Source organism: Sciurus carolinensis, chromosome 8 (genome assembly GCF_902686445.1).
Source record: "Sciurus carolinensis chromosome 8, mSciCar1.2, whole genome shotgun sequence".
Lineage (NCBI taxonomy): Eukaryota > Metazoa > Chordata > Mammalia > Rodentia > Sciuridae > Sciurus > Sciurus carolinensis.
In genome coordinates this window covers 97,514,667-97,542,495 of record NC_062220.1, presented here as the reverse complement: position 1 = coordinate 97,542,495, position 27,829 = coordinate 97,514,667, and the positions used below count along the sequence as shown (strand labels likewise).

The 27,829-nt window shown below is 38.7% G+C and overlaps 1 protein-coding gene across 1 annotated transcript in view; it reads right to left on the bottom strand.

The window, feature by feature from the left end:
* The window catches only part of Pou6f2 (POU class 6 homeobox 2), a 463,599-nt gene that overhangs the window by 238,165 nt on the left and 197,605 nt on the right, over window positions 1-27,829 (bottom strand). Inside the window, exons 3-4 of the mRNA XM_047561027.1 lie at window positions 7,195-7,286; window positions 3,784-4,012 (exon numbers count right to left, since the gene is read on the bottom strand). Coding sequence (XP_047416983.1) covers window positions 3,784-4,012; window positions 7,195-7,286 — 321 coding nt within the window. The remainder of the gene's footprint in view (window positions 1-3,783; window positions 4,013-7,194; window positions 7,287-27,829) is intronic.

The window sequence follows — 27,829 nt, the reverse complement described above, 5'->3', positions numbered from 1 at the left end:
TGAGTGAGAGCAAGAGAATTAATTAGGGTGCTACTTGCTATTATATGGGATTCTCAGAATCTGGTAGAGGAGTCTGTTGGCAATATTGGACTAAATGTTTGTGTCTCCTCAAAATTTATTTGGTCAAACTTGATCCCCCAGGGTGGCGATATTAGGAAGCAGGGTCTTTAGAGAAGTGATTAGGCCATGTGATCAGTTTCTTATAAAATGGACTCAGAGAATTCCCTTGTCCCTTCTTCCCTGGGAGGGCTAAGAGAAGATAGCATTTATGAACCAGGAAGTGAGTCCCATGAGATCTGAACTTGTGGACACCTGGATCTTGAAATTCTCAGCCTCCAGAACTGTGAAAAATACAACCTATTGTTTATCAACCATCAAATATATGGTATTTTTGTTATAGCAGCCCAAACCGACTAAGACAGTGGTTGCTGTCAAATGAATTTTGAAAAAAGTTCCCTAAACACTCATTTAAAAAAAAAATTAATATGCCTAGGAATCACCTGGGGAATCTTTAAAAAATGCAGATTCTGTTCAGTGGGTGTGTATGGAGATTCAGTATTTTCAGTAAGCTCCTGTGAGATGCTGAGGACAATACTCTGGGAGCACATTTTGAGGAGGCAACTGTGATATGAACCCCACTACCCAGGCTGAGAATAGCTGCTCACACTGGCATCACGGCATGAGTGCTTGTTAAAACGCATGTGAAGCATGGTCTCTGAGGCTCTGAGAGCTATTCTGTGTTACTTGATAGGGGATGCAAATGAATAAATTCTCAGTCACGTTAGTAAAAAGGAAAATAGTTGAAAACTTATCCCTGAATTCCAAGCCATTAAGGAACTGATGGCAGCAACTTTTTTCTTTTTTCTTCTTAGCAAATTACAGCTTTTGAGCTAGAAGAATGGGAAGGCTGGAGGGCTGAATAGAAAGGTTGGAAAATAGTCAGACAATTCCTGTTGGCCAAGTTGTCTCATGAATAAAAACTTAACACTTCACAATGAGAAAAGGGGAAGTACCCAGGGCAATGTGTGGTATACAGGAACAGTACTAATTCAGACTAGATGTGTTACACTTAAATCCCTCCCCTTCACTCTCGCAATCAAATTTGTTTTATAAAATCACTGGGGAAGGTGGGATGTCAATTATAAATGGGCAGAATTTCCAGACATTTTAAAAGAGTCTGAAAGCTGAGGTTTCTGTGAGCATAGGCTATGAAAAGGCTGTTTGTTACATGAATGTGTGTAAGGATTAATACAATTTCCCTCCTTGAGAGAGAATATGACTTGAGAAATCTAGGACTGGTTCAGTTTCAAAGAGGACCAGGACCCTTCTCCCAGACATCCATTCACTGTCCCAAGTGCCACTCCCTTCTGCAGTGTAACCTGAGAAGTGGCACAGGCCATGAACACTACCTCAGGATTTTCAAGGGCTACAGTATGTTGTCTAAGGGAAATGAGGTCAATGCTGAGTTTTCTGCTGGTAGACTGATCACAAGGTGATTACTGGCATTGCCCTTTAGGTGGTGGGCATTGATCTTGGGCACACTGGGAGAAATAAGACATCCTGGCTACCATCCTTATTGCCTTTGGACTTCTCACTGGGCAGCCAGCTCTTCCTGGTTTGCATTTCAGATTTTAATGCTGAAATGTCTGTGCCCTGGGAAACCTCCCAGTCTCAGGCAAACCAGGAAGATTTTCTTCTTAGACTAGTGAGGTGTAGGTGGTGAAGAAACCGTGTGGAAAGATGTGAAAGGGACAGAAAAGCCCAAGGAAAGGTATAGGTAGAACTTCTCTGTGTCCTGACAGTGATTTAGGATTTGGCTTTTATTCATAAGAACATTCAAGAAGAAGGTGTTGGGGGAGGGGCTCAGTGTTAACACAAATTAGGAACCTTTCCCATAATCTGTTGACTTGTTCCTGGGAGGTGTTTTATTTTAATGATCTCATCATTCCCTCACTCTAACATCGCTGAAATTTCAAAGGCGAAGACAAAGGGGAAAATGTTTGCTTGTGTAGCGGGCAAGAGCATGGCTGTCAACTCTGATACACTTCTGAAAATGATGCTGACGGGGAAATCGTGTCCAAAGCACCAAGGGATAAAACAAGCTAGTGCTTTTGTTGCCCCTACTTAATTAGGTCACAAAACTTGGGATTCACTTTCTGAAAGCAAAGGTGCAGGGAAGAACCAAATTTGAAACCATAAGCTCATACTTAAATTTGACATAAAAAAAATTCCCAAAAAAATTTTTTGAAGAAAGAGGTTCACATTAAACCAGTCATTAATTTTGAACCCTCAAATGACAGACACTAGAATCCTAAGACTATCAAATCATAATAAAGATCCTTTTTTTTTTTTTTTTTTGCTCTGATTTTGGTGTCCATCTTAACCAAGCAGGATTAATTCATGGCCTAGGAGCTCTGTGAGCTTATGTTTATTTATAATATTCAATATTCCCACAAGCACAAATGTTCCAAATGGAAGACTGCATTTTGATAATGCCCATTTCTTCATTAAGATTTCATCATCCACCTACATTAAAAAGCCTCTCCCTACACTTTGTTGCTTCTGCTTTCACCTTGTATATTCCTGCTTTATTTACTTAATCTTGAGTTCCTGGCTTCCCGGGCACTCTCAAAATCGAAACAGGCAAAGTTTGTGCATTAGCGTATCCTGAGCATGCATGATTTATGAATGGCAAGTTTCTTGGCACAATTTAATGGCATAAGAGAAACTTTGTTTTAAACATTAAAATGAAAGTTAAGAAGTGGCAACAATAGGTGGGATATCAGAACATTCAGAGTGTAAGGAAGTTCAGGTCCAGAGTTCACCAGTTTTCACTTTGCCTGTTTCTTAGTCTGTGAACAGATGCTTTGACCAATTTAATAAATTATGTGGATCCCTGATTATAAACAACTAAAAAGGTGTTTTAAATTGTTATTCTGATAACATACTCAGTCAAACCCTCACTATGAAAAAAACTGTTAACATTTACATAAACGAAGATAACAAAGATCTTTGACTAGCCAAACTAATCCAAAGTAAGTTAGTTTTCTGTTTAGTAGGCATATTATTCATATTCAGACCATTTTCCATCAAAATAATTCTTCCTTTGATGAAGTCCTTTGTAAATCAATCTGTCAGTATTTCAGATCTCTTTTTAAAAAGTCCAAACTTTCATAGTCTCAAAAGAATTACCATTCCGGAGCAAAATTAGAGTTGCATTTCTGTTATATGCTATATAATATAAAGGCTCAATATATAAGTATTTTCTCATTACAAAAATATAGGGTTGAATAATAATTTTTTAAAATAATTATAATTCAAATGTACATAGTAAGCAAAATAATCATTAAATTAATTATTCCAAAAGATGCCCTGTATTAAAGGTCCTCCACCCACTTCACACAAGCAAGAAACATCTAACTCTTCTTTGCAAGTGACTCAATTAAAGAACTTGTCACATTTTAACTTAGAACTTCAAATAACAACACAGGAATTTTATACTTAAATGATTGATGTGTTTTGCAACAGTCACTCAAAAATGGTTCCAGAAGACCCGAAAGGTTTAGATATCAACGTTAAGAAATGACGGGTGGAAAAGCCCTGGCTAGAGCAAGCTTGGGATTCACAGACAACTGGCAACATTGCTTCCAAAAAAACTGTTATATCCTTCATGGTGGAAGCAACTCTGAACCACATTTACCATTCGGAGCACTTTCCTTCTCTACTTCAGAGAACTCTTGCCAATGGGTAGAGCCCTACACAGCACAAGGACTCAGGGGTTACCTTGTAGATTTTGCAATGGCAGAGTCATAATGCCTCCAGCTGCAGCTGCTGCTACCAGCCCTTGGATGTTGGTGAGATTCGCTGCAGGCAGTGTGAGGACCAGTCCTTGCTGACCTCCTAGCTGGCCGGCCATGTTGAAAGGTATGAGGATAGGTTGATTGAGGGTTGGAGGGCCTCCGGGCATCACGCCGGCCACAGCAGAGGCTAACTGCTGTGCCGTCAGAAGTGGCTGCAAAGAAACAAGAGAGACCTAGCTCACTTCCCAGGGGAACCAAGACATGGAAGTATATTCCTTCCATTTTGGTAGGGTCCAAAAGTTCCTGAAGAAGTAGCAATGAATCACACTCTATCCCAGAAAAAGAGATTTCAGTCAGAACAAAAATTTGGAAATCACATTTCCTTTATTCCTTTGGAAAATTTTATTTAGTTTAGACTTCCTCTGAGGTGCTCAAATACCTCTGAAAGTAATATCTTACACTTACATAATATCCTTCCAATGAATTTTCATTTAATTCTAAACTCTCATATATTTGAAACTCTCAGATAACTTATCCTATGTTGTTCTCGAAAGAACTCATTGAAGTTAGTGTGATAGTTCTGGTTTAAAAATAGCTGAAATACTATTTTCAGCTATTAACAAAAATAATGTAAAAGATTTACTCGATGCTAAAAAGTCTGTGGTGACACCATTATGCAGATTGATGGCTAGAGGACATGTACACTGACATAATCCTTTTGGAAAGCAATTTGGATATACATAGCAAGAGTTGCAAATATATTCATCCCCTTTTGACTCAGAATATACTCCCAGGATATAGCTTGAAGATAGAATTCAAAAGGAAAAAAGATAAATGCATGGAAATATGCATTACATTTTAAAATGCATAAATGTTGGAAAATAGTTCGTTATAGAATATAACTTGATGAGACATTATATAGTCATTAAAATGGATTATGATTACAACTCTTAAGAAAAATGGAAGATGTTTATAACAGGAGAATATGCCAAAAAAAAACCCTAGATAATTAAGTAAATAAATGATTATTATTAAAATGGTAAAGTCACATGTATTGACCATCAAGATCTATAAATGCATTCTATTGTCCTGTACAACTAATCAGAACAAAAAAATTAAAAAAATAAAATGGAATATAAAAACAAGAATATTTAGGTTTTATAGTTTTAAAAGAAAATATTTAAAAATCCTTGCTTTATTAAATTTTTAATTTTTTAAATTTGTTCTAATTAGCTATACATGACAGTAGAATGCATTTAGACACATTGTACACAAATGGAGCATAACTTCTCCTTCCTCTGGTTGAACATGGTACAGAGTCACACAAGTAGTATAATCATAGATGTATATAGGGTTAAAAATTCTTTTATTATTTAAACATTCTGTGACTAATTAAAATATTATAAAATACACATTTATATCCATTATTGCTCCATAACCATTGTTTGATGTGGCAAGGCAGCCACTGGGCACAGGTCTGCTTGAGTGTTGGGACGTGGCCTTCAGGATGGTGTTGTGTTGAGGATCCCTGGCCTGGCCTGGCTAAATGGCCTCAAGAGTCATTTGATTTTAACATCTTTAATCTAAGACTTTATTGCTCTCCTGTGGGAGCTGCTGTGTGAAAACTAAGTCCATATTCAGTTTTCTTCTGTAGAAACCAATATAAAACTCTCTATCTTGCGGGGGGGGGGGGGGTTAATGGTTTTTAAATGAAGTATGATTCTATAAAGGAAAGGTAATTAAATAGAAGCATGATACATAGTCCAATATATAATAGCCAGGCACTATTCTAATGCTTCAGTTATCTTACCAATGAGGAACAGAGAGAGTAACTTCCCCAATGTCCCATTTCTAGTATGTGTGGGGAGGTCAAGTTCAAGTGCAGGTGGGTGTTTCCAGGGCTCATGTTTTACCCTTTTGCCAATACAAAGAGCAGATATAGGCAAGTGGGGCTACTTCATTTGAAGAATGAGGGGAAGAATGGAAAGGCGGAGCCCACCTTTGGTCATCTCTCCCCCATGTTCCTCAGGTCCCTTCAGGGGACACTAGAGAAGACTTAGAGTTCCACCAGATCAGCTTTAGAACCTCTGCTCTGGACCTAGGTCCTAATATATTTTTACAGTTTATCAAATTCACATCAAATAGTTGTGTGTCCCTTTTTTTAAGCTACGTTAAAGAGCAAACTAAACAGCCTCTGGGTGTAAGAATAAAATTATAAGGTGGCCCTCAGACTCCTGGTATGACTTCACTGCCATGAAATATTATGTTAAGTAGGAAGGTAAATAGGCCAGTCCTCAGATGATATACACATCACAGATTTGGGGGTATTGCCCTGCAGGATTTTTAAAGTGGATTTATGAGCTGAAAGCAGGCCATGCCCTCTCCAGTTTGTCATAGTGCCATTGTACTCACTGTCCTGGATCTGTCATGCTACTTACCTAAGCTGGAGGTACTGGAGTGTGTTAGGACTAGTACACTTACAGGCACATCTGTGCACACACACATGCACGATGTAACATTATACAGGGCATGACTCAAAGAAAGTTACTGAGATTTCCATAAAACTCTCTCTGAGCTTTGGTAACCCATCAGACATCTACTCAGACTTGCTCTGAGATGGATGATAGGATCTAAGGCCATTAGGAGACTTGGTGGCAACTAGAACAACAAGAGCAACCAAGCTCTACACTTGGACAAGCCCTCAATATGTTGAAAGTGATTAATTTCCAGGAACAACATGACAGCAAAAGGAAAAGTTCCCAATATCTCCTATAAAAATAGGACGAACTCTGAAAGCTTCACACTAAACGACAGAGGTTAAAAGAAGCCCAGTCTTTTATAATTGTGTTCTACATCTCCATATAACCCACACCAGGCTGCAAAAAACAAATATTGGACTTTAAAAAATAATGAATGTATTTCTTTATTAATGCAGGAGCTATGTGTGATGTACAGTATTGTCAAACCCAATAAGCTGAACTTGCATTAAAATTGCATTAACTTTTTTATATTAAATCACATCTTGTATTTCAAAAATGGCTATAGTAAGGTTGAAATAACTTAATTTTCTTCACACTCCAGTCATTAAAGTTTTACTTTCAAGAAAACTGCACAGTAACCAAGAGCACAGATGGAGTGGGTTTAAGAGGGGAAAGAAATGCTTCCAAATGATTAAAACCAACTTTCCTTTAAGAAGAGACAAGAGTTTTGCAAATGTATATTCTCAGTGGTATTTAATAAATAATGTAGACATACAGCTTCCCATATGAAAATTTATCACCATCTTTGCTCTGTTGGAGTTAATTGGATTTAACTCATTATTATTTATTTGGTTATTTATATTTTTAAACCATCCTAAATGCAGCCTAATAGAAAGCAGTTGAAAGATACTGACCTGTGGCCCAACGGGAAATGGGGGGTGGGTCTGGCCAGCCTGGGGTTGGTCAGGAGTACCTGGGTCTGATGGCACCGAGTTGCCCCTGGCCCCTGAAATTCAAAGAGATGTGCTTCCTTAATATAAGATCCAGCCTGGGAACTGCACATGACCTGTTTCCCTGTGATGTCACAGAGCATTAAGGGACAAATGATATGACAGAGTGGTTATCAATAGTTCCAGCATTCAAATCACTTGTCAACTGCATAAATGATGCTAAGGGACATTCAAAATGGTCAAAGTCATAGCAAGGTAGAAAGCAAGGACAGTAGGGAAAGCAATACTATCATCAGTTGCACCGAGGGGTTTTCATCAGACCTCAGTGTGCATGGCGCACGGCAGTGTGTGGTACATGTGGGGAACTGTGTTCTTTCTGCACAGGTGAGCAACAGTTATTCTATTTTTCCAAAGACATAGAAAATGCAATCTCAGACATGACCAAGTCCATCCACATTATCCCCTAATATGGCTTCCCTCTTCTTCATACTCTTAAGCCCTCCTTTCACACATTCTTCCGACTCTGAATCTTATATATGCCTTTTCCTAAGAAAAAAGCCTCTTTCAAAGTCACCTTTCAAAATATTCCAAAAAGTACGTGGATTTCCTTCAGCAGGTTTCTCGGGTGCCAATTGAAAGTGGAGGAAACCCATAGTAACTCCAGGGAGTCCCACTATGCTAAGCACTGAACAGAACCTGTTTCCTGTGATGGAATCCTTTCAGACTACAAAACAGGAAACAAGAAAACAGCAATCTTTAAAGCCCTTTGAACACTAGAGTCTGTGCATGTGCTTATGTGCTTTGTTTCAGGACAAACCATAGCGTGTTAGACAATAGTAGAACAATAAATATGTGAACACACAAACAAACAAAACTTGCAGCCATTTTTGAAGGTCTCTAGTTGGTAGCTTTTGTTTTCTTGGGGTTTTCTAATGGGATGGTTGAAATCCAATTCCAAGCAAACCTTAACAAGATCCTCTTTCCTGATGTTTGTCCTATGAATAGCAAGTGGAAGACAATTCAAACCCTGTTTACTGGCATACCATGGATGACCAAGAAAAAAGAGATATGATTCTGTCACACTTATAAATTTTAAAGAAGGTATTATTGGCTCATTTAAAACAAATTCTTCTATATATTCTCCAAAGGGACAGACTTATAAATAATGGAAATGTGGAAAAAATACTTCAGCACATTAAGCTACAAATAAAATTGACTGCTACATATTATTCAATTGACTTCTATCTCCACAGCAATGTGTCAATCATAACAGCATTTTATAATAGGATTAAGCAATAAACGTGCAAAGCCATTATGCAGAAATCTGAAAATCTGATTAATTTGTAATATTTTTTTGTGCAGAAAGTCAGGAATGGACATTGCTTGGGGAATACTTACAAGCATTCTATTGAAATTTCTAAATTGATTTGGAACAAACTAATAAAAACACAGACTTGCTGACATTTTATAAAGTGAATTCTGTCAAAATATGTTTGGCATTTTAATGATTGCTGTCATTTAATAACAAGGGTAAGATGACCTATCAGAAGATGCCAACAATTTCCCCATAATGTGAGGAGATCTTTCTTCTAAATTTTTTATATGATTTACTTATTATACTTGAAAAGCAGAGCATCGTAATAAGAAAGTACCTTATGCAATGTAATCTCATGGTGTCTGTTCTTATATACCCAACTCCTATTTTGCCTTAAAATTCTCGGCAGAACTTTATGACTACAAATAACTTCTTTGGTCCCAAAATAATGCTTTTGGCCAAACATTCAAATTAGGTTAAGTTGCAAATGGCTAAAAATTTTCACTCTTTTTAAAATTTTTGCTGCTTCCCCATATTTGTCAGATATGGATTTTTTTTACCAGACTGTGAAAAGCAAGTTTTACAATGCACAGAAAAAAAATTGAAAATTCCTTTAAAAAATATACATATCATTTTTTTTTTAAATTTCTAAACTATGCAAGCCCCTCTGTGTCATATTTCTTTACAGTGTGCCAGGTGCATTTTTGACTCTTCCTAATGCATGCCATTGCAATGTTTAGGATGGTCCCATACAGGCACTGTGTATACAAAGAGTGTATTTTTTTCCCCACAGTTTCACACAGATTGCATTTGCTTACATTTATTCTTTGAGGCCCTCTCTGATACTCAGCAGCTTGTTCCAGAGCTGGCTATTCTTAAAAACCATGTTCAATGCAGTCTGGGGCAATTCCACACAATTTCATGTGTAAAATGAAGTCTTTCACAGGCTCTAGAGGAGATTATGTATGCTCTCTTGCCTGGATCAAAAAGTAATGTTTCTTCTTAATGCACATCTCCATTTTCCCCAAACACGTGTATCACGCTTAGCCTTGTAGGACCATAAGTGAATCTGTCTGGTTGGAAGGCACCTCCGGAATAGGGGCTTTCTCAGAGTTGGAGGCGAATTCAGCAGTCAGAATGAATACATGACATTGGTTAAAGGTTTCGGAGATTTGAAGCAACACTTTGCCTATTTTAAGGCAAAATAGGAGTTGGGTATATAAGAACAGAGAATTTGAGGTTAGATATTTCTGTGGGTATGGATATAAAAATATAAACTTGAATAGATTGGGTAGGTTCCTTCTGACCTAGAGTCTGGGAAATATTTTACGTCTCTGGGGACCAAGCAATCCCAAGAAAGCTCCCTGAGGCTAGTTCTGAGGGGAATTCCTGTGCTTTTAGGCAGAAACTCCAAGCTCAGTGGGTCACAAACGAGGCTACAGGTTCCCTACTTCATGTACAGATATCATTTATATGTGGTGACTATTCACTCAATAGCAATAGAGTTTCGGCAGTGGTATAATTCCTTTAAGATAGATGTTGGCATCCACTAGACTACTTACTATTGTTTAACATTAAGCCTTGAAAATATCTTCAAATTACTAGCTTATTGGCAATTCTACCTCAATTCCAATTGGCATATAAGTATAGTTAAGATCTTGAATGTCCCCCCAAAGCCCATGTGATGATGACTTGGTCACCAGCCTGGAACACTACTGGGAGGTGGTAAAAACCTTTGGGAGGTGGGGCCTCATGAAAGGAAGTTGAGTCATTGGAACTGTGCTCTGGAGCAGATCGGGGCCCTGGCCCCTCTTCTCACTCTCTTTGCTTTCCATCCACTGTGAGGTGAGCAGCTTTGCTCCACCATGTGCTTCCCCACCATGATGTGCTGCCTCGCCACAGATTCAAAACAATGGAACCAACTAACCATGGGCTGGAACCTATGAAATGGTGAACCAAAATGAAATGGTGAAACTTTCCTCTTGATACAAAGCTGATTAACACAGATACAAAAAGCAGTTTGGTGTAAGAGTTAAAGGCAAGGACTTTTTTAAATGTTAAACTCTGCCTCAGTTTATATTTAGCTCTGCTGCTTAACTAAGGGCACCAACTTGGGTTTGTTATTTTAACTTCTTAATGCATCAGATTCCTTTTGTAGAAGTCAGGGATAATCATGGTATCTCCATCATAGGGTGGCTGTTGTGTTAAATAAATGTTAATAAATGTACATGTCTTCAAATGGTGTATGCTTGTTATATAAATGCTATTTTGGTTGGCTACTATAATAAAATTTGCATTTAAATGAATAATATTTAATATTATTTAATCTGTCCATAATATTCACCTGCCCCAAGTCAACACAGTACATATTCCCATTTCTATGTATATAGCCTACATCCTCCTACACACCAGCCAAGGGTGTGTATTACCCTTAACTATATACTGTGCACTATTAAATGCATGTTTGGAACTGAACTAAATAGTTGAGTCTTTAGGAGACTATGAAATGAGATGTTTACAACAGTCATCCCTCAGTGTCCAAAAGATGAGTTCTGGGACCCCACATAGATACCACATTTCAAGATGCCCCTTAAGTCACTTACATAAAGCAGTATAGCATTTACATATAATGTACCCATACCCTCTCGCATACTTTAAATCATCTCTAGAGTACTCTTAATACCTAATACAATGTAAAAGCTATGTAAATAGTTGTTATATTGTGTAGGCAGAAATGGCAAGAAAAGAAAGTACATATATTCAGTACAAATGCAATTTTTTCCCCAAATATTTTCAATCCATGGTTGGTTGAATCTGAGGTTACAGATCCTAGAAATATAGAGAGCTAATTATATTATACTCCCTTTAGTTTATGGCTGCAAAACCAGGAAATATGGTACCAAGATAAAAGCAAAGAACTTCCAAGTTCTCATACAGACCATGGCTAGGCCTATGAATCATTCGAAAGGTTCTCAACTATACAGAGGGTCACATCCCACAGGAGGCTACTGACAAAGACCTTAAGAGGCAGTTTGTGTGGACATTTTGGTTTAGCTGCCTCCCAGGAAAGTCTGAATCTCCTTTGCACTGAGGACACCTTGTACAATTAGTTTTATCAACAGTGAAAGCATCATCAGCTAGCAACCCCCATGGTTTTCCAAAGTTTTTCACCTGGAACTTTCTCCCAGAGTAATCCTGATAGACTTCTAGCTCAGTAAGGGGAAGAACTCTCTCAGATGCATCTCTTATGTAATTATAATTTGTTCACAGGTAATTCAGGGAGTGCAAAAAACTGATTTTGAAGAACCATATTATAGAATTTTAAATAGCTATGTAATAGGTGTTAATTCTCTGCAAATACAAAGAAATCAGATTTCAATGTGTTAGAGAAAGGACAATGAAGACATTGGAAGACTGATTAGGAGTTTGGGGAGTATACTTGGCTGACTGATTTTTAATTGTTGAAATGCCTGCTGTCAGAGACCATTCATTCCTTCAACACCATCTTTCCAGGTGTGATCTCACATCTGAAACCTGTAGTTTCCTGTATATTCCTCTGCCCTGGAGTGACATGGTGACCCATGGAGTTGACAGGGATGACAGACAGTAGTCCTCCCTGGAGAATGGAGCCTCCCAACTCTCCCTCCCCATCCAGCTCAAGTTCAGAGTTCCTGAGTGGCTGTCACTGATGAGTGCTACCACATTCTTCATAACAAGTTCATATTTGTTTTGCAAATTCCTTCTTTTTAAATTTTGTTATAACAGGTTTTTCGTTAACTAAGGCAAACCTCAGACTCAGCACTTCTCAGCTACTCCAAAAGTAAACAGGTGTACACTTCAGCATAGAGTTTTGAATTTACCTCTTTCAAAAAAGTCATCTCAAGAAACAAATATAATATTTTTCACCCTAAGAGGGTATATGCCTTTCTGAAGCCTTATCCCACTATTTTTGCAAAGAGGACACGCTGGTTGCAGCAGATTGAGAAGGAAACAGAATTGCAAATAGGACTTGCTCATCCCTGATGTCCTCCCACGAGTCGACCATCCCTCCAGCGTCCAGCATGTAAGATTCCCTTGTTAACAACCAATGCATTTTTAATGAATCAGGTTCTTCAGACGTCTGAGTTTGGGCTTCTGTCTTCTATGCATTAGCACAAACATAATCACATGAAGGTCACAGGGATCTCTCAGCTCTTTCTGTTATTTCGTACCTTGCTTGCCCACTATTTGCAATTTTCGCCAGTGACTGAGGTGATGCAAAGGTCACTTATTATAAGATGGACAGTTGAATGCATTATTATTTCATGTTGGACAGGTGACCCCCAGCTAAGCAGGGCAGAAGTCCCCTCTAAATTAAACTTCCCTTTCTTTCAATTTCTTTAAGATTACTAAATGCCATGAAGGGAGTGGAGGTGTCTATAAACATCTTTTCAGAGTCACTGTTTGCCACTTTTTATTGCTAGTCAGGATTTCTTTATGATACTGGACACACATGTATTTATGTACACTATACTGACTCTTGGTGGAATGTGAGACTCTAAAGTAATAAGGGTGATTCTATAAGACACACTTGAAAATCAAACATTCCTTAATTCACATAAGGGTTTGTGTGTTTTTGCAAATTATGTTGTCAGGTACTTGTAACTTCACCCATTGAGGCCTGGAGAACAGAGAATAGCTGGTGATATTCATGCAAAAAACAGATTGCTTTATTCTAGCTGGTGACTTATCTGGCTTCTGGTGGAGAGAGGCCACACCTCACTCTTTGAGTAAGGGGTCTAGAACCTCTGGTTCTAAGTGTTAATCTTTATTTTAAGTTTGCAGAGAACCATGAAAAATCAAAGGAAGACTTGGGACATTTAGATAAAACACACAGAAACAAAACTCCTTATAAATTGCTCATTTGGATTTGAGTATCCAAAGATATTTTTGTAATGTTTACCAAAATTATTCAATAATCACTTCAGTTCTACATGTGGATTTAGTATCTGTGTACTACAGAGAGTTTAGAGACATTTTTTTCTTTTCTCAAAATTTACTAAATCTCCCTCCGGTCTTCCTCCAACAACTTTTTATCATTTGTTTTCACATCCATCTAATAAAAGCAGCATTGAACTCCTGTGGTATCCAGGCCAATAAAGGTTTCAATTTCTGTAAATACTTCTTCTCAGAGAGAGATGAAAAAGAAGAGTCATCAAACATACTTTAGCAAAATTCCATGACATACTGTTGGCAGATAGAAAGCTCTGGGGTAGGGATTATCCCTTAAGTACTGCTATCTCCAAGAGTATGAGTTCTTTCTGGGTAAAGACTCTTTCTAACCCATCTTCGTATCTCCGGCAGGCCAGCTCCAGTCCTTGGCATGTTGGCACGTATCTACCTATGTACATGTGTGTTTGTTGGTGTTTATATACATTGTAGTGAGTTTAGGGTTCTTTAGATCTAGATTTTAAACCAATTGAACATGGTTTGTCTAAATTTTTAAATGCTTTTTTTCCCCTTAAATTTGAGTCTTGCTCATGTCAACATACTTCTCCAAGGAAAATAGCACGTCCTCTGACAAGGTTATTGCTTGGGGCCACCTTCAACATTACATTCAATGTGAACTTTTCCCTCACAAATGATTAACAGGTGCTCTGTTGATGACGCAGGTCATATGTATCCTGTGATTTATGCCCATCTAGGGAGTCTCCTTTTCATGTTTCATACATGTTCATCTTTATGCCAGTGACAGCCATAAAATCTATCAGACTCAGTGCAAAACAGAAATGCGGGTCACTGATCTGGAGCTGGCATCAATTTCCCCTTCTGTAGACCCTTCACCCCAACACTGGCCATCACAGAGGGTCAAGCTCAAAGAATTGCAACCTCTCCTCTGGGATGTGATAGACAACTGGATCAGTGGTGAGTTGGAAGATTCTGCTAGGAAGTATATGACCTTCCTATCACTTGAACCCTGGTTCCTTGAGAAGGACTGAAGGGAGAGTGTGACAGCCACATTTAGGCTTCCAGGGACACCAGAGGTAGGGAATGGGTAGTCCACATCATCCTGCTTTGGGGAGAATAGGAAGCTCCTTCCTTTCTCTTCTCACATGCTCCATTGTCTCACTGAAGTTACTTACAAAACACAAAAGCAAAGGCAAATTATTAAGAAATTCAAGATATAATCTCAGAGCATTAGACACCAACTGTGAGACTGCAGTGGTCGCCTACCGGTGAAGTGGGCTCTGCTCACAGTCCACTCTAAGTTTCCTTTGACTCAGTTCCTATACAATCTGGGATTACTAGTTTTTCATCTTCACATTTTAAAAATTGCACCTAAGCTTACAACTCCTTCAAGAAGGTTGCTTTTGTATCTCCTTGCAAATTCTGAAGTCATTGTAGCTACAGAGGTATTTAGAGACTTTTCTTTCTCCTCCTCCCTCTCTTCCTCCTCCTTTTTCTATTTTTGAGATAGGGCCTTACTAAACTTTCCAGACTGGCTTTGAACTTGCAATCCTCCTGCTTCAGCCTCCAGAGTCACTGGGATTACAGGCATGAGCCACCATGCCCACCTCTACAGAAGAGTTAAATATGACTTTTTCCTCCAGTGGGGAAAACAAACCTACACTCATCAACACATCTGTTATATTACAGTATCAATGACCACATAAATATGATACTTGGTAGAAAATTAAGATAAAATAAGATAAAATTATTTTGTTTTATATCACCTGCTATTATCTATGCTGATAAGGGAGACAGGGCAGGAATTCATTCAAGGAAAATGCATAGGAAAGAGGTTGCATGCCTTTTTCAGTTGTAGATCTACCTTTCTAACAATGTTATACCTTCACTAATACCAATTTTCTCTCCTAACTGGCTGCAAAATCAAATTGCCCCCAAACTTTACAACAAGGGGACTTGATATAGTTACTGCAAGGCTGTGTGACTAGCTTAATTTAAAAAGTCTCCAAGAAGCTGGGGTTGTAGCTCAGTGGTAGAGTGCTTGCCTAGCATGCGTAAGGCCCTGGGTTTGATTCTCAGCACTACATATGAATAAATTTTTTTAAAAAGTCCATTGACAACTAATACAAAAATGTTTTTAAAAAGTCTCCCAGTTCACCTACCCATAGTAGAACAGGCAAGAATTATTTAGAGCTTACACTCTATTTATGTATGATCTATCAAAATGTATAAATGCATTCTACTGTCATGTACAACTAATTAGAACAAATTTAAAAAAAAAGAGTTACTTAGAGCTGACTTTAAATGTGCTTAGAAAATGGTCAGAATTATAAACAATGATCTTTGAAATTTCAGTACTAGCTTGGGGCTGAGGGGGAGAGAGAAAGACATAAAGTGTGTGTGTTTCGGGGGTGTGGAGATGAGGCTGAAGGGAGGGAAGGAAGCCATTTTTTCCCACCTAATACCTGAATTATAGTATGTGGTATATAAGTGGGAGGGTCAGGGACCCTGGAGTTCTTTTTGTAATATCCCATCCTCCTGCCCTCTTCCAGCAACATTCTGGTGTGTCTTCTAAGATCTGCAAGGCACCCTTTGCAGTCCTATGGACCTATGGGACTGTCCCATCAAAGGTCTCATTATGAGATTTCAAACTGTTTTCAATTAGCTGAGATCAACTGAGCAGCTTCACCTGGAAACTAGAAAATCCAAAACTGAAAGGGACATGGGGAATGGATCAAGCTAGGTACATCATGGTGACATGAGCCCAAACTCCAGGCTCAGCTAAAGTTAATGTGGAAACTACAGTGATACATCATTCCTCTCTCTTCAGCCAGGACTCTAGATGCCTTCCAGAGGTCTGAACTCTGCACAACCCTTCAGTGGCAAGTAGGCTACTAATCTGACGTGCAGAGTATGATTTAACCATGAGCTACAACAGAATAAATCATTATTTCAATTGAAAATGATGGCCTCTGGGTGCAGTCGCTTCTGATAATAGGCCTGGTACAAGATCTCAGAGACCTCTGACAGAGTAAGAGTGTGGTTCTCCATCCATAGTGGCTGCATTTGTGACTGCCAAGGGCAGGTGATCCGATTATTACAGACCAATAACTTCCCCAGACCTTGCGATTTTGCAGGGCAGTCAAATTAAAGGAGAACTTTAATAGCTTTGCAGACAGAAAGAAGGATCTCAACATTTAATTGTGCCAAATAAAATGATTGTTAAACACTACCATATGCTAACATAATAATGCAACAAAAATATTTTAATGTTCTTTCCCTACCCCAGAGAATGCGTTTTCCATCTAAAGGAAAATTTTTTTTTAAGTGGAAGAAGTTTAACCTAATGAAAAACTCCTAGCAATGTTGTTTTTTTTTTTTTTTTTTTTTTGCTTTCCTTTCAACCAATGACTTTCGTTGTAGATGGATTGGACTATCACAGCATTTGGGAATTTGTCATCATGGTAGGATTGAAGGAATCACAACATGTTCACTCTTTGATTTTTCTAGGCATAGGGAATATGTGACCAAAAACTCCTAAAATGGTTCTTCTTTTGAATAAATAATTCCTCTCTTCCCTAAATCCCTTTTTACTTTTTTAGAGACAACAATATAATTGTCTTTATATACATAAATTTCTATGTACCATGTCATGCATTAGTTACTTTGTATATGGTGTTTTATCAACCCTTATAACAATCCTATTAGGGGTTCACAATTATTGTGTCTATTTATACAGGAAAGTATTATACAGGCTGAGTCACTGTCTATTATGCACACTGAGAAAGGGTCAGAGACACTATGGTATCCTGGGCTTTCTAATTGATGGAAGGCCATATTTTCATCCATTAGGCTCACTGCTGCTCAAATATTTTATAATACCTACCACTAACTGAGTATTTACTATGTGTCAGACACTAGGCTCAATTTTTAAATACATGATTCTCAATGGGGTTTCATCCAGATAAATTCATTTTAAGTTGAAAGTATCACAAGTACAAAATACATTTACTATACCTAACCTACTGAACATCACAGCTTAGCAACACAGTACACTTTAGCGTAGGGTTTTTCCCTCCTGATTACGTGGCTGACTGGGAGCTATGGCTTGCAGTCTCTGTCCAGCATTGCAAGAGAATATCATATTGCCTTTTGCTAGCCTGAGAAATTATCACAGTTCAAAGCAGTTTCTACTGAAGGCTTGTGACTTTCACATCATTGTGAAGTTGAAAAATTGTAAGCCAAACCATCCTAAATTAGGAACCTCCTGTACACATTGTCTCATTCAGTTATCACAGAAGTTAGCCCCATGTTAACCAGGTTATCATTCCCATTTTATTCATGTAGACACATAGATTTAGACAGGTTATAACTCACTTAGTTATGGAACCTAGTTCCATTTGACTCCAAGACCACACTACACCATACATCAAATGCAAAAATTTCAGGGAGGCAGATCATGATAAATTACCAACATCATGATAGAAATGTGTTTCTCAGATATTTTCTTCTGCATCTAATGGAACCTGGCTCCAGAGAATTCTAGGTTCCCAGTCTGGGAAAGTAGCTGATGGAGGAGGGAAAGTGGCAGAGAAGGAAAAGAAAATGAAGGATAACCTCAACCAGAGACATGCTTTTTCCTGTGTCCCATATTTTTTCTTGGACAGACTTGGCCAAACTTCTAAGAAATAAGCACTCTCAATCTTTTTAAAAATAAATTTAATTTCGAGCTAAGTGATAGCTCCTTTCTTAGTCTAGGGTCTCCATAGTTGAGGAATGAACTCTTGATTAGCAGCATTGGCACTATTAAGAACCTTGTGAGAAAGGCAGACTCCTGGGTCCAAGTCATCCTGAACTCAGACGCCTGAGTCAGAATCCACATTGCAACAAAATTCCCAGGTGATTCATTCCACATTAAAGCATGAGAAGCAATGGATTTGAGTTTACAACTTTCCCTCTGCCTTCCATCCTCTTATCCTCCATCTCTGTCCCCTCCCTTCAGCCTTTCCTTCCTTCCTTCTTCCTTTCTTTCTTCCTTTCCTTCTCCTTCCTTTCAGTTTTTACTTGGGTAGTATGTAAAGCATAAATGTATCTGTGACTCCTAACTTTTTTCAGACCTTTGCACTAGACTCTTAAGTCCTCCCTCACAAGAGTCGTGGGGGGAGCGGTGGGGATGTAGAGAAGGAAAATCTTCAACAGGAATACTCTCAATCACAGTAATAAGCCTGGGCCACTTCTCACCCCATGCAACCTGGTGGGAGGATGTCCAAGGAAGAGGTTCACAGCAGGAAGAACTGGCCCCACATTCTTAAAGGGAAGCATATTTATCCTTTTTAAAACACAACAAAACTGACGCCAAATCTAGCTCAATATCATTGCTCTGTGATTTATGGCAATTTTCCTGACCACTTTCTCCTTCCATATCCATATCTTTACTTTTCCATTTGTGAGGATCCATGAAGATAAGAGTCTGGCCTATCCATTTCAGTTATTTGCTCTCAGAACATCACATTCTTTGCAAAAGTAGCCAGAGCGCCACTTTAAAAAAGGAGAATAAAAATTTTAAATCCCTTAAAGTGGAAATAAAACTGCATTTCTGCACAGATACTCCAAAAGGGTAGCATTTGCAATCACTCTTGCGTGTGACTTGAGATTGGTGAAAGTAGGGTCATTTAGAACTCAGCAAAGGACAGGAAGGAAATACCCCCAGAGGAATTACATTGCATGAAATTGTAGCATCACACCTAGTTAGCAACCCCTTACAGTAATGGAGCCTCTATAACAGCAGGACAACTCAAAATTGTTCAGGAAGGGAAGGATGTTGTACGACACACCAGGAACAAATAACCAAGAGCCACAAACCCTTCTTTCGGGATGGAGTAGCAAAACATTGCATCCTTAATAAGATGAAGTAGGTCTCAAGTCGGAAAACTCAAATTAATGTCCCATCAATAAACTGTGGGTTAGATAATATTTTCCTCCCTAAGAGTTGGTTATAAAAAACCAAACAGCCAAACAAGTCGTCCAATTCATGTGTCTCTGACCATTTTTCTTTCACTTAGTCTATTTATTTCTTAGCATTACTGTAATTGAAAAAGTACCTATTGCTAAAAGATGCTATTAACTTGAGTGCATTCATAGAGTGTTATATCACTAATAGACTTGGGTCATATTCTTTTATCCTTTTAGCAAAGCATTATTTTGTTGTCCTCTTGTTCTGAAGATTTTGTTCCACTTAAAGTCAAATAGAACAAAAGCTTCACATGACTTGTTCAGATTATCTTTTATTATTATTTTAACTCTATTAAATGATAGTATCCAGCTGGGAATGATTTTCAATAATTATATTAGCATAATTTGGGGCCTATGCCAGAGCATATACAATATAAATATGTCTATGAAACAAGACTTAGACTCTGATTATAGCCTACATGTTCTAAATCCAAATATTAAAAAAAATATTACTTCTCAAATTTACATTTGTCTTTAGAACTTTAGTATTGCAATTAAAATACAAATCCATGAATACTTTGTGAAAAGGTGAAATAGCAGAATTGTCTGATAATTTAAAAATATATACTATATGTCATCAAATCTCAGATGCTACTGATATGAAACTCATGAATATTTTATGTTCCACTAAGAAAGAAGGAAAACTTGCCAATGAAACCAGGACATGCCACTGCTTATAAGACATATACCAATTCCCCCTGCCCCAGTCTTCCTTTTAAGATGTCACCATGCCTGTAATCCCAGCAGCTTGGGAGACTGAATCAGGAGGATCACAAGTTCAAGGTCAACCTCAGCAACTTTAGCAAGGCCCTAAGCAACTTAATAAGACCCTGTCTCAAAATAAAATATAAAAAGGGTTAGAGATGTAGCTCATTAATTAAGCATCCCTGGGTTCAATCCCTGGTACTAAAATAAACAAATCACATTACAATTTGTATGTATGAAATCTGTGTATCCTAGAATGAATAAAATACTTTAGCTCTTATTGCTCAAAGGCTTTTAAATTTCAACTTATTATGGCACAGAGAATAGGGAATAGAATAAACTGGAAATGTACATACAATCTCAAAATATCCTCAGGATTTGATAGGTTAGGATTTATGACTGGAATATAGTAGTTGGATAAGGTACCTTATTTAGAAGAAATAAGTTGAATTAAGAAGGGATAAGGGAAAGAAACCACCAGTTGCAAGGTATCAGTTGAGAATCTGGCAATATGATTGGAGATTCTTCACCTGTGATCTCCTTTAAACTTTACGCTAACTCCATGATACTAGAATTAAAGTTCAGAAAATTTTTTAAAATCCTCAGGTTTTTTGTTTGTTTGTTTTTGTTTTTTGTTTTTTGTTTGTAGAAAAGGAGGGGCTGAGAATCAAACTAGAGTCTGGTTTTTGTCATCTCAACCCCAAACTGCACCTATATTATAACCTGTGAGTTTGTGCAAGGAGGAACATTTATGGATGTCAATGTACTTCAGTCACAGACCCACCATGTAGTTGAAGCAAATCTCATCTATGGGCTGATTGAGAAGAGGAGGAATGTGCACCCTAGGGAACAGCAAATAGTCTCAGGGAGGGCTGGACATACAGGATTGAGGTCCACGTTAGGTGACTTTAGAGTGCCTTCCTCTGAATTGGATGCTATTTGCAATTGGAGGAAAATTTATGATTAAGTACTTTAAAAGTTCTTCTGTGGAAGATAGGGAAAAAGAAGTCAGGCCAACACTGTCACTGGGGAAGGACCAACGTCCACTCCTCACCAGGATGGGTGAATGCTGAGTCACAGGTGGTTTGGACAATGCGCTTGGCTTAGTGATTATGGAGTGCCTCTGGTTTTGTCTCTATTCACAGTCAGAGTGGCCTTAACTGAGGCTGGTGTTCTAAGAAATCGTTGGTGTTTGGCAGGACAACAGCAAGGCCCTACTGTGAGCACTAACCCAGCACCAGGCATCAAGGGCCATTTTCTCTTTCTCAGTTAAAGAGAAAAAGTTCCATTTTGAAGGCCCCGTGTTGCAAGATGCGGACAAGCTGTTCTGATGCTAATTGCAAAATTTACGTACCCAGAAGAAATGTTTGGTAACAAAATTTCTTCCAGACAGGTCGGTTACTAGCAGAGGATCTCTTGCATTTCTGGCTGCCTGTGTGACAGTTTCATCTCTCAGGTTTAGGAAACAGAGAGGCACTTTGTGTCTAGACTTAATTCTGATCAATAGAGCCATGCGGTTATAACAGGATCCTTGGATAATATGACTAGATATTTCTAGATGGTTTATGTATCAAGAAAGAGAAGGTGGAACAGAATCAAATGTGTCTAGACTTAGGAAAATCAGATGAAAGATTTGGGAAAATTAGTCCCATCATCTCATAACCAGAACTCATACAGAGGGAGTGGGGAAAGAGGGGGGAGGGAGAAAGAGAAATAGTGAGTGAAAGAGAGAGAAAGAGAGAGAGAGAGAAGAGAGAGAGGACAGAGAAAGAGAGAGAGAGAGAGGGAGAGGGAGAGAGAGAGAGAGAGAGAGAGAGAGAGAGAGAGAGGAGAGAGAGAGAGGGAGGGAGAGGGAGAGAGGGAGAGGGAGAGGGAGAGGGAGAGGGAGAGAGAGAGAGAGAGAGAACAGGTGTCCTTTTTTAAAATTTATTTATTTTGATTCATTGTACACAAATGGGGTACAACAGTTTTTTCTCTGGATGCACATGAAGCAGAGTCACACCATTTGTGTAATCGTACATGTATATAGGGTAATGATGTTTGTCTCATTCTGGAGGAAGAATGAATTGTATGGAGAAAAAAGAGGGGTGGGGGAGGGGGGTTGGGGGAAGGATAAAAAACAGGTATCTTTATAAATCACATTCTGACAACACGGTGTGAAGATGGACTGCTTATGTTTTCATCTTTGCTTCTCATGGGATACCTGTGTGACTTTGGATAAATTACTTAGCCTTTCTGATTTTAAGTTTCTTCAACTAGAAAATGGAGGTGATAACAGCACCTCCATTATAGTTTTGAAATTTAAATAGATTACTGAATAAAAAGAGCCCAATACTGTGCCTAACACATGAATACTCCACAAATGTTGGCTGATGTTAGCAAGGATTATTAGTGTCACTGCAAATGATATGACATACAATTATCCAATCACAAATGATTTTGGTAAAGAAGGAAAGAGGAGAGCATTAAAGAAATCACTGTGGCCACAGAGGATGCCTCCTCTAACACAGCAGCACTTTAGGGGAAACTGTAAAATCAAAGACTCATGTGGTCAATATTTAAGCATGAAGTCACATATATGGGGAAAAACTCAGGAAGACTAGAGAATGAGGATGATTTCCAATTCTAAGTTGCTACATCCAAAAATTCTTCTGAGCCCCATCCAATGTATCTAAACACATGCATCTCCCACAGTTAAACAAATGAACAAAGGAAAAAAAAATCAACACCAGTATTTCTCTTGAAAACTCCAGTTTCCTAACTTGACTGTATCCATTTACATTGAATCTTCCAATCACGTATGCTTAAAATACAAATCTCTATATTACTTTTGCCTGGTTCCTCCGCCTTACTTCCCAGAGATAGCCAGTTACCAGATCCCACATCTTGCTTTCCAGTATGACTGGCAACTGTATCCTTCTGCTTTGGTGGCCCTCACTGGCATTCATTCAGATCACAGGGATGCCTCTGACTGGTCCTGTCTCTGATTCATCCCACACACTGATGATAGTGAAGACCTGTCAATAAGGCCACAGAGCAAGGTCCAGCAGATCCCTACCTCCCAGAAGCAGGGCTGAGACAGGAGATGGAAGTGGGAAGTCAGGGATGCATCCTCCATTAGGACAACTGCCACTGCTACATGCCAGCCCTAGAGAAGGATCTAGAAAGACATCAGAGCTTTAAGATGGGAAGGCTAGCTCTGGAGTCACAGTGCCTGTCTACATACCAGATGTGTTGCCTCCAGCAAGTTGCATAATCTTTCTCAGCTCAGTTTTATCATCTGTAAAATTGAAATAAAAATAGTATCTCCCTCATAGGGTGAGGGGTGTCCACTGATCCACAAAAATAAATTGCATGATCACAGTTTCTGGCACATAATAAACATTCAATAAATGCAAACTCTCTTAAAATTTGTCTTTGGAGACAGCTAAAGACCACCTTGGCTACGGCATTAGTAGGTGTGTTACCCAGCAGGGCTCCAGAACACAGAACAGGCAGCAGGCCTGGGAAAGCTGGTCACAGCGGCTTGATCTGACAAGAGACTGCGATTCTGAGCATTAGCCTCAAGCACTGTCGATGCCTCAGGGGCAGGGCAGAGCTCACAGGTGTGTCAGGTGAGGAACACAGAGCCCGGGATGGAACAGAACCTGACAGCACCTCCCCCGGTGGTTTGCAAAGGCTCTGTGCAAGGGGGATGACATGACTGCTCACATCCAGGAAAGAAACGCAAGCAGTCATGTGTGGCGGTGGTGGAAAAAGAACGAAAAAACGATTCCAGCATGGAAGGTAGAATTTTCAGGGCAATGTCTGGCAACAATGGCTTTGACCAAATAGAGTTTGGTTGGTGCTTGTAAATCTATACATGGACTGAGGCAGAAAGAACTTGGGTCCTAAATGGAGCAGAAGCACAGATGTATATGTAGATGGACTCTAAAAGTAAAAACCAAATAAATACATATGGACCAGGTAGCCGACAGCCATGAGGGAGGTGGTAATAGTCCTAAGGGGAGATAAGTAGCAAATGAGTGCTCAGAGCCCTCATTCTGTTCTGTTGGTTCTCTTGCAGCTGCCAACTCTCTGTACTTGCTTCCCAGCAACTCACTAGTCCTTGTCCTATAGGGGAGCTATACTTGGCGATTCTGAGTCCAAGACCTGGGCCTGAGTTCCAGGTCTACCACTGACTGTAAGCTCTAGTAACCTTGTCTGAAAAATTTTCACTCATGCCACATATTTATTAAGTCCCTGGTAGGTGGAGGGTATTTTGCAAGATGCTAGGGACACATTAAAATAATACTATGTGGTCACACTTCTTATTACTCAATTCATTCATTCATTCCCAACCAATATGTAGTGCACAAAGGCCAGATATGGTTGCAGAGCCTCTAGGGTTTGCAGTCTAGCAAGGAAGCTACACATTAAGCTAATAGTTAAAGAATTATTTCAATCATGCTATGTGAAATAAGCTGATATCAAAAAAAACCAAAGGCCAGTGGCTGGGATTATGGCTCAGTACCTAGCATGCGTAGGTACTGGGTTTGATCTTTAGCACTACATATAAATAAATAAAATAGAGGTATTGTGTCCACCTACAATTAAAAAAATATGAAAATAAAAGCCAAAGACTGAATGTTCTCTTTAATATGCGGATGCTAGTGTACAATAAGCAGGGTGGGGAAGGAAGAATAGAAGTTCATTGGATTAGACAAAGGGGAATGAAGGGAAGGGTGGGAGATGGAAATAGGAAAGACAGTAGAATGAATCAGACATTACTTTCCTTTGTTCATATATGAATATATGACCAGTGTAACTCCATATCATGCACAACCACAAGAATGGGAAGTTACACTCCATGTATGTATGATATGTCAAAATACACTCTACTATCTTGCATATCTAAAAAGAACAAATTTTGTTAAAAGAAGACAAAAGAAAGAGAATTATTTCTGATCACCTGGACAAGGCTGTAAGATGTAAGGGGATACAAGGGGCAACATTAGGATGTCCCTCTCCATTTCTACCAGTTGTCCCCATCAAGATAAAACACTTGGGAATATTTGATATTACCCTTAGAAAAATTCTTTTGAGGCCTATCCTTCATGTTTAAAAAAAACAAACCCTGAAATATCATCCTAATGACTTGGACAGCTTTCCGGGTTGTCACCCTATAGTACGAGGGAGAATCATTAAGCCCCTCTGCCGCTGGACACCCTGGGACTGTTTACTGTACCTCCCAGCTGGGCTTCCCTTACTGCCCTTCTCCCCACTCCTACTATAATGCCATCCTAATGACCCTACTGAGGTACCCCAGCAGCTATCACAACTTCCTTAGGTAACAATGGATAAACATCGGCTTGAGAAATTCTAGGTCTATATTATTTATGAAGCTGCAATTCTCCTGTAAATAACCCAGTTGTTAAAATGATATGTATCTATGTAATTGAGTCTTCTGTATACAAATAAATAAGACTTTATTGCAATGTCAGAAGTTAACAGACCAGTCAATAAAATCAATAACTCACTTTTTCTTGCTTATATATCTAACTTTTCTCCACCTTTCCTGTGTCCTCTGTTTGTTCTGGTTACATATTACCGCTCAAAAGAAAATACAGCTCTTGGACTACTGTTTATTAAGTGCAATGTGAGGGGGGAGGTGGTAAACAAAGGGAAAAAAGAAAACCACTAAACCTTCCACCTGCGTGCTATCTCAGATTTCACACATACTTATTTAAGGAAACTAAAGAGCAGAGAGAAATGCCTTGTTTTATAAGTCAGAGTGCAGATATTTTTCATAGGAGTGCCCCACTGAAGGCATGAAAATCAGGTGACAGCCATCCGCTTGGTGAGCTTCTCCAGGTCGATATTGCATTGTCCCCTATTTGCTGTCAAAACAGCCCTGCTGGATTAGAGCTGCACCATTTTGCTACCACCGCAGAGATTGTGTCAGCATTTCCCCTTTAAATCCTTAGTTTTGAGAGGTTGGTAATTCAGCTGGAAAAATGTGCTCTGTATGCGCCTTGGCGTGTCCTATCTCTGAAGGAGGGAAGAGGTTTAGCTGGAGTTGGGAGGTTATTATTATTTTTTTTAATAAAACAATTTGCTTAATTGATTTGGCCCTTGTTGAGTTCACTAAAAAAAAAGCTTAAAAGTACTTTTGGGGGGATATTTTTCCACTTATTGAAAAATCCAATTAAACATATTGGCATCAATTCAAATTTTTTTACACCTGAGGAGCAAATGATAACTAAAATAGAGAAAAAGAAAAATTAACAGATGAGGTCACTTAAATATTCATGATGATTCTATTGCTGTGATGATTCCATTTCTCTATTTTGGTTATAATTCCATGTTTTATTGACCTATTTGCATAGACCAGCTTGTCTTCTCCCATGGACAAGATATATACATGGATTTGTTCCTCTACATTATCTATTGAAACAGAACTGGGTCTCCTTTCTCAGGAGGCATTTGCAGGACTTAATGGGGAACACAGCCATCAGCCTGGACTTACAGACCTTACTCAGGTGGTTGGAATGCTGGATTCTTAGTGGTTTTATGTTGAAGGTATGACAATGTTTGTCCTTTGGCTTGGAGCTTGACATCATAATTCAGATCTGCACAGGATGTTCTGTGTTATAATAAGGAATTATATTCATTATTATGGGTCATAAATAGTAATGTCAACTTAAAATTCACTCTGGCAAATGGAAGCTACAGGGTAAGTTGTTCTGTAAGAACACTTGATATCATTAGGGCTAAGAAAATATGAGAATTAGTTTGAATCTATCCCAGTTATTAATTCTTGCTTTTATTTCTTGTGCTATGGGAGTCCTGTTGAGGAAGTCTGGTCCTAAGCCGACATGTTGAAGCTCTGGACCTACTTTCTCTTCTATAAGATGCAAGGTCTCTGGTCTGATTCCGAGATCCTTAATCCATTTTGAGTTTAGTTTCGTGCATGGTGAGAGATATGGGTTTAGTTTCATTCTGTTGCATATGGATTTCCAATTCTCCCAGCACCATTTGTTGAAGAGGCTATCTTTTCTCCATTGCATATTTTTGGCCCCTCTGTCTAGTATGAGAAAATTGTATTTATTTGGGTTTGTGTCCGTGTCCTCTATTCTGTACCATTGGTCCACCTTTCTATTTTGGTACCAATACCATGCCGTTTTTGTTACTATTGCTTTGTAGTAGAGTTGAAGATCTGGTATTGTGATACCCGCTGCTTCACTCTTTCTGCCAAGGATTGCTTTAGCTATTCTGGGTTTTTTATTCTTCCAGATGAATTTCATAATTGCTTGCTCTATTTCTGTAAGGTACATTATTGGGATTTTAATTGGAATTGCATTGAATCTGTATAGCACTTTTGGTAGTATGGCCATTTTGACAATATTAATTCTTCCTATCCAAGAACATGGGAGATCTTTCCATCTTCTAAGGTTTTCTTGAATTTCTTTCTTTAGTGTTCTGTAGTTCTCATTGTAGAGGTCTTTCACCTCTTTTGTGAGATTGATTCCCAAATACTTTATTTTTTTCGAAGCTATTGTGAATGGGGTAGTTTTCCTAATTTCTCTTTCTGAAGATTCATCGCTTATATATAAAAATGCCTTAGATTTATGTGCATTG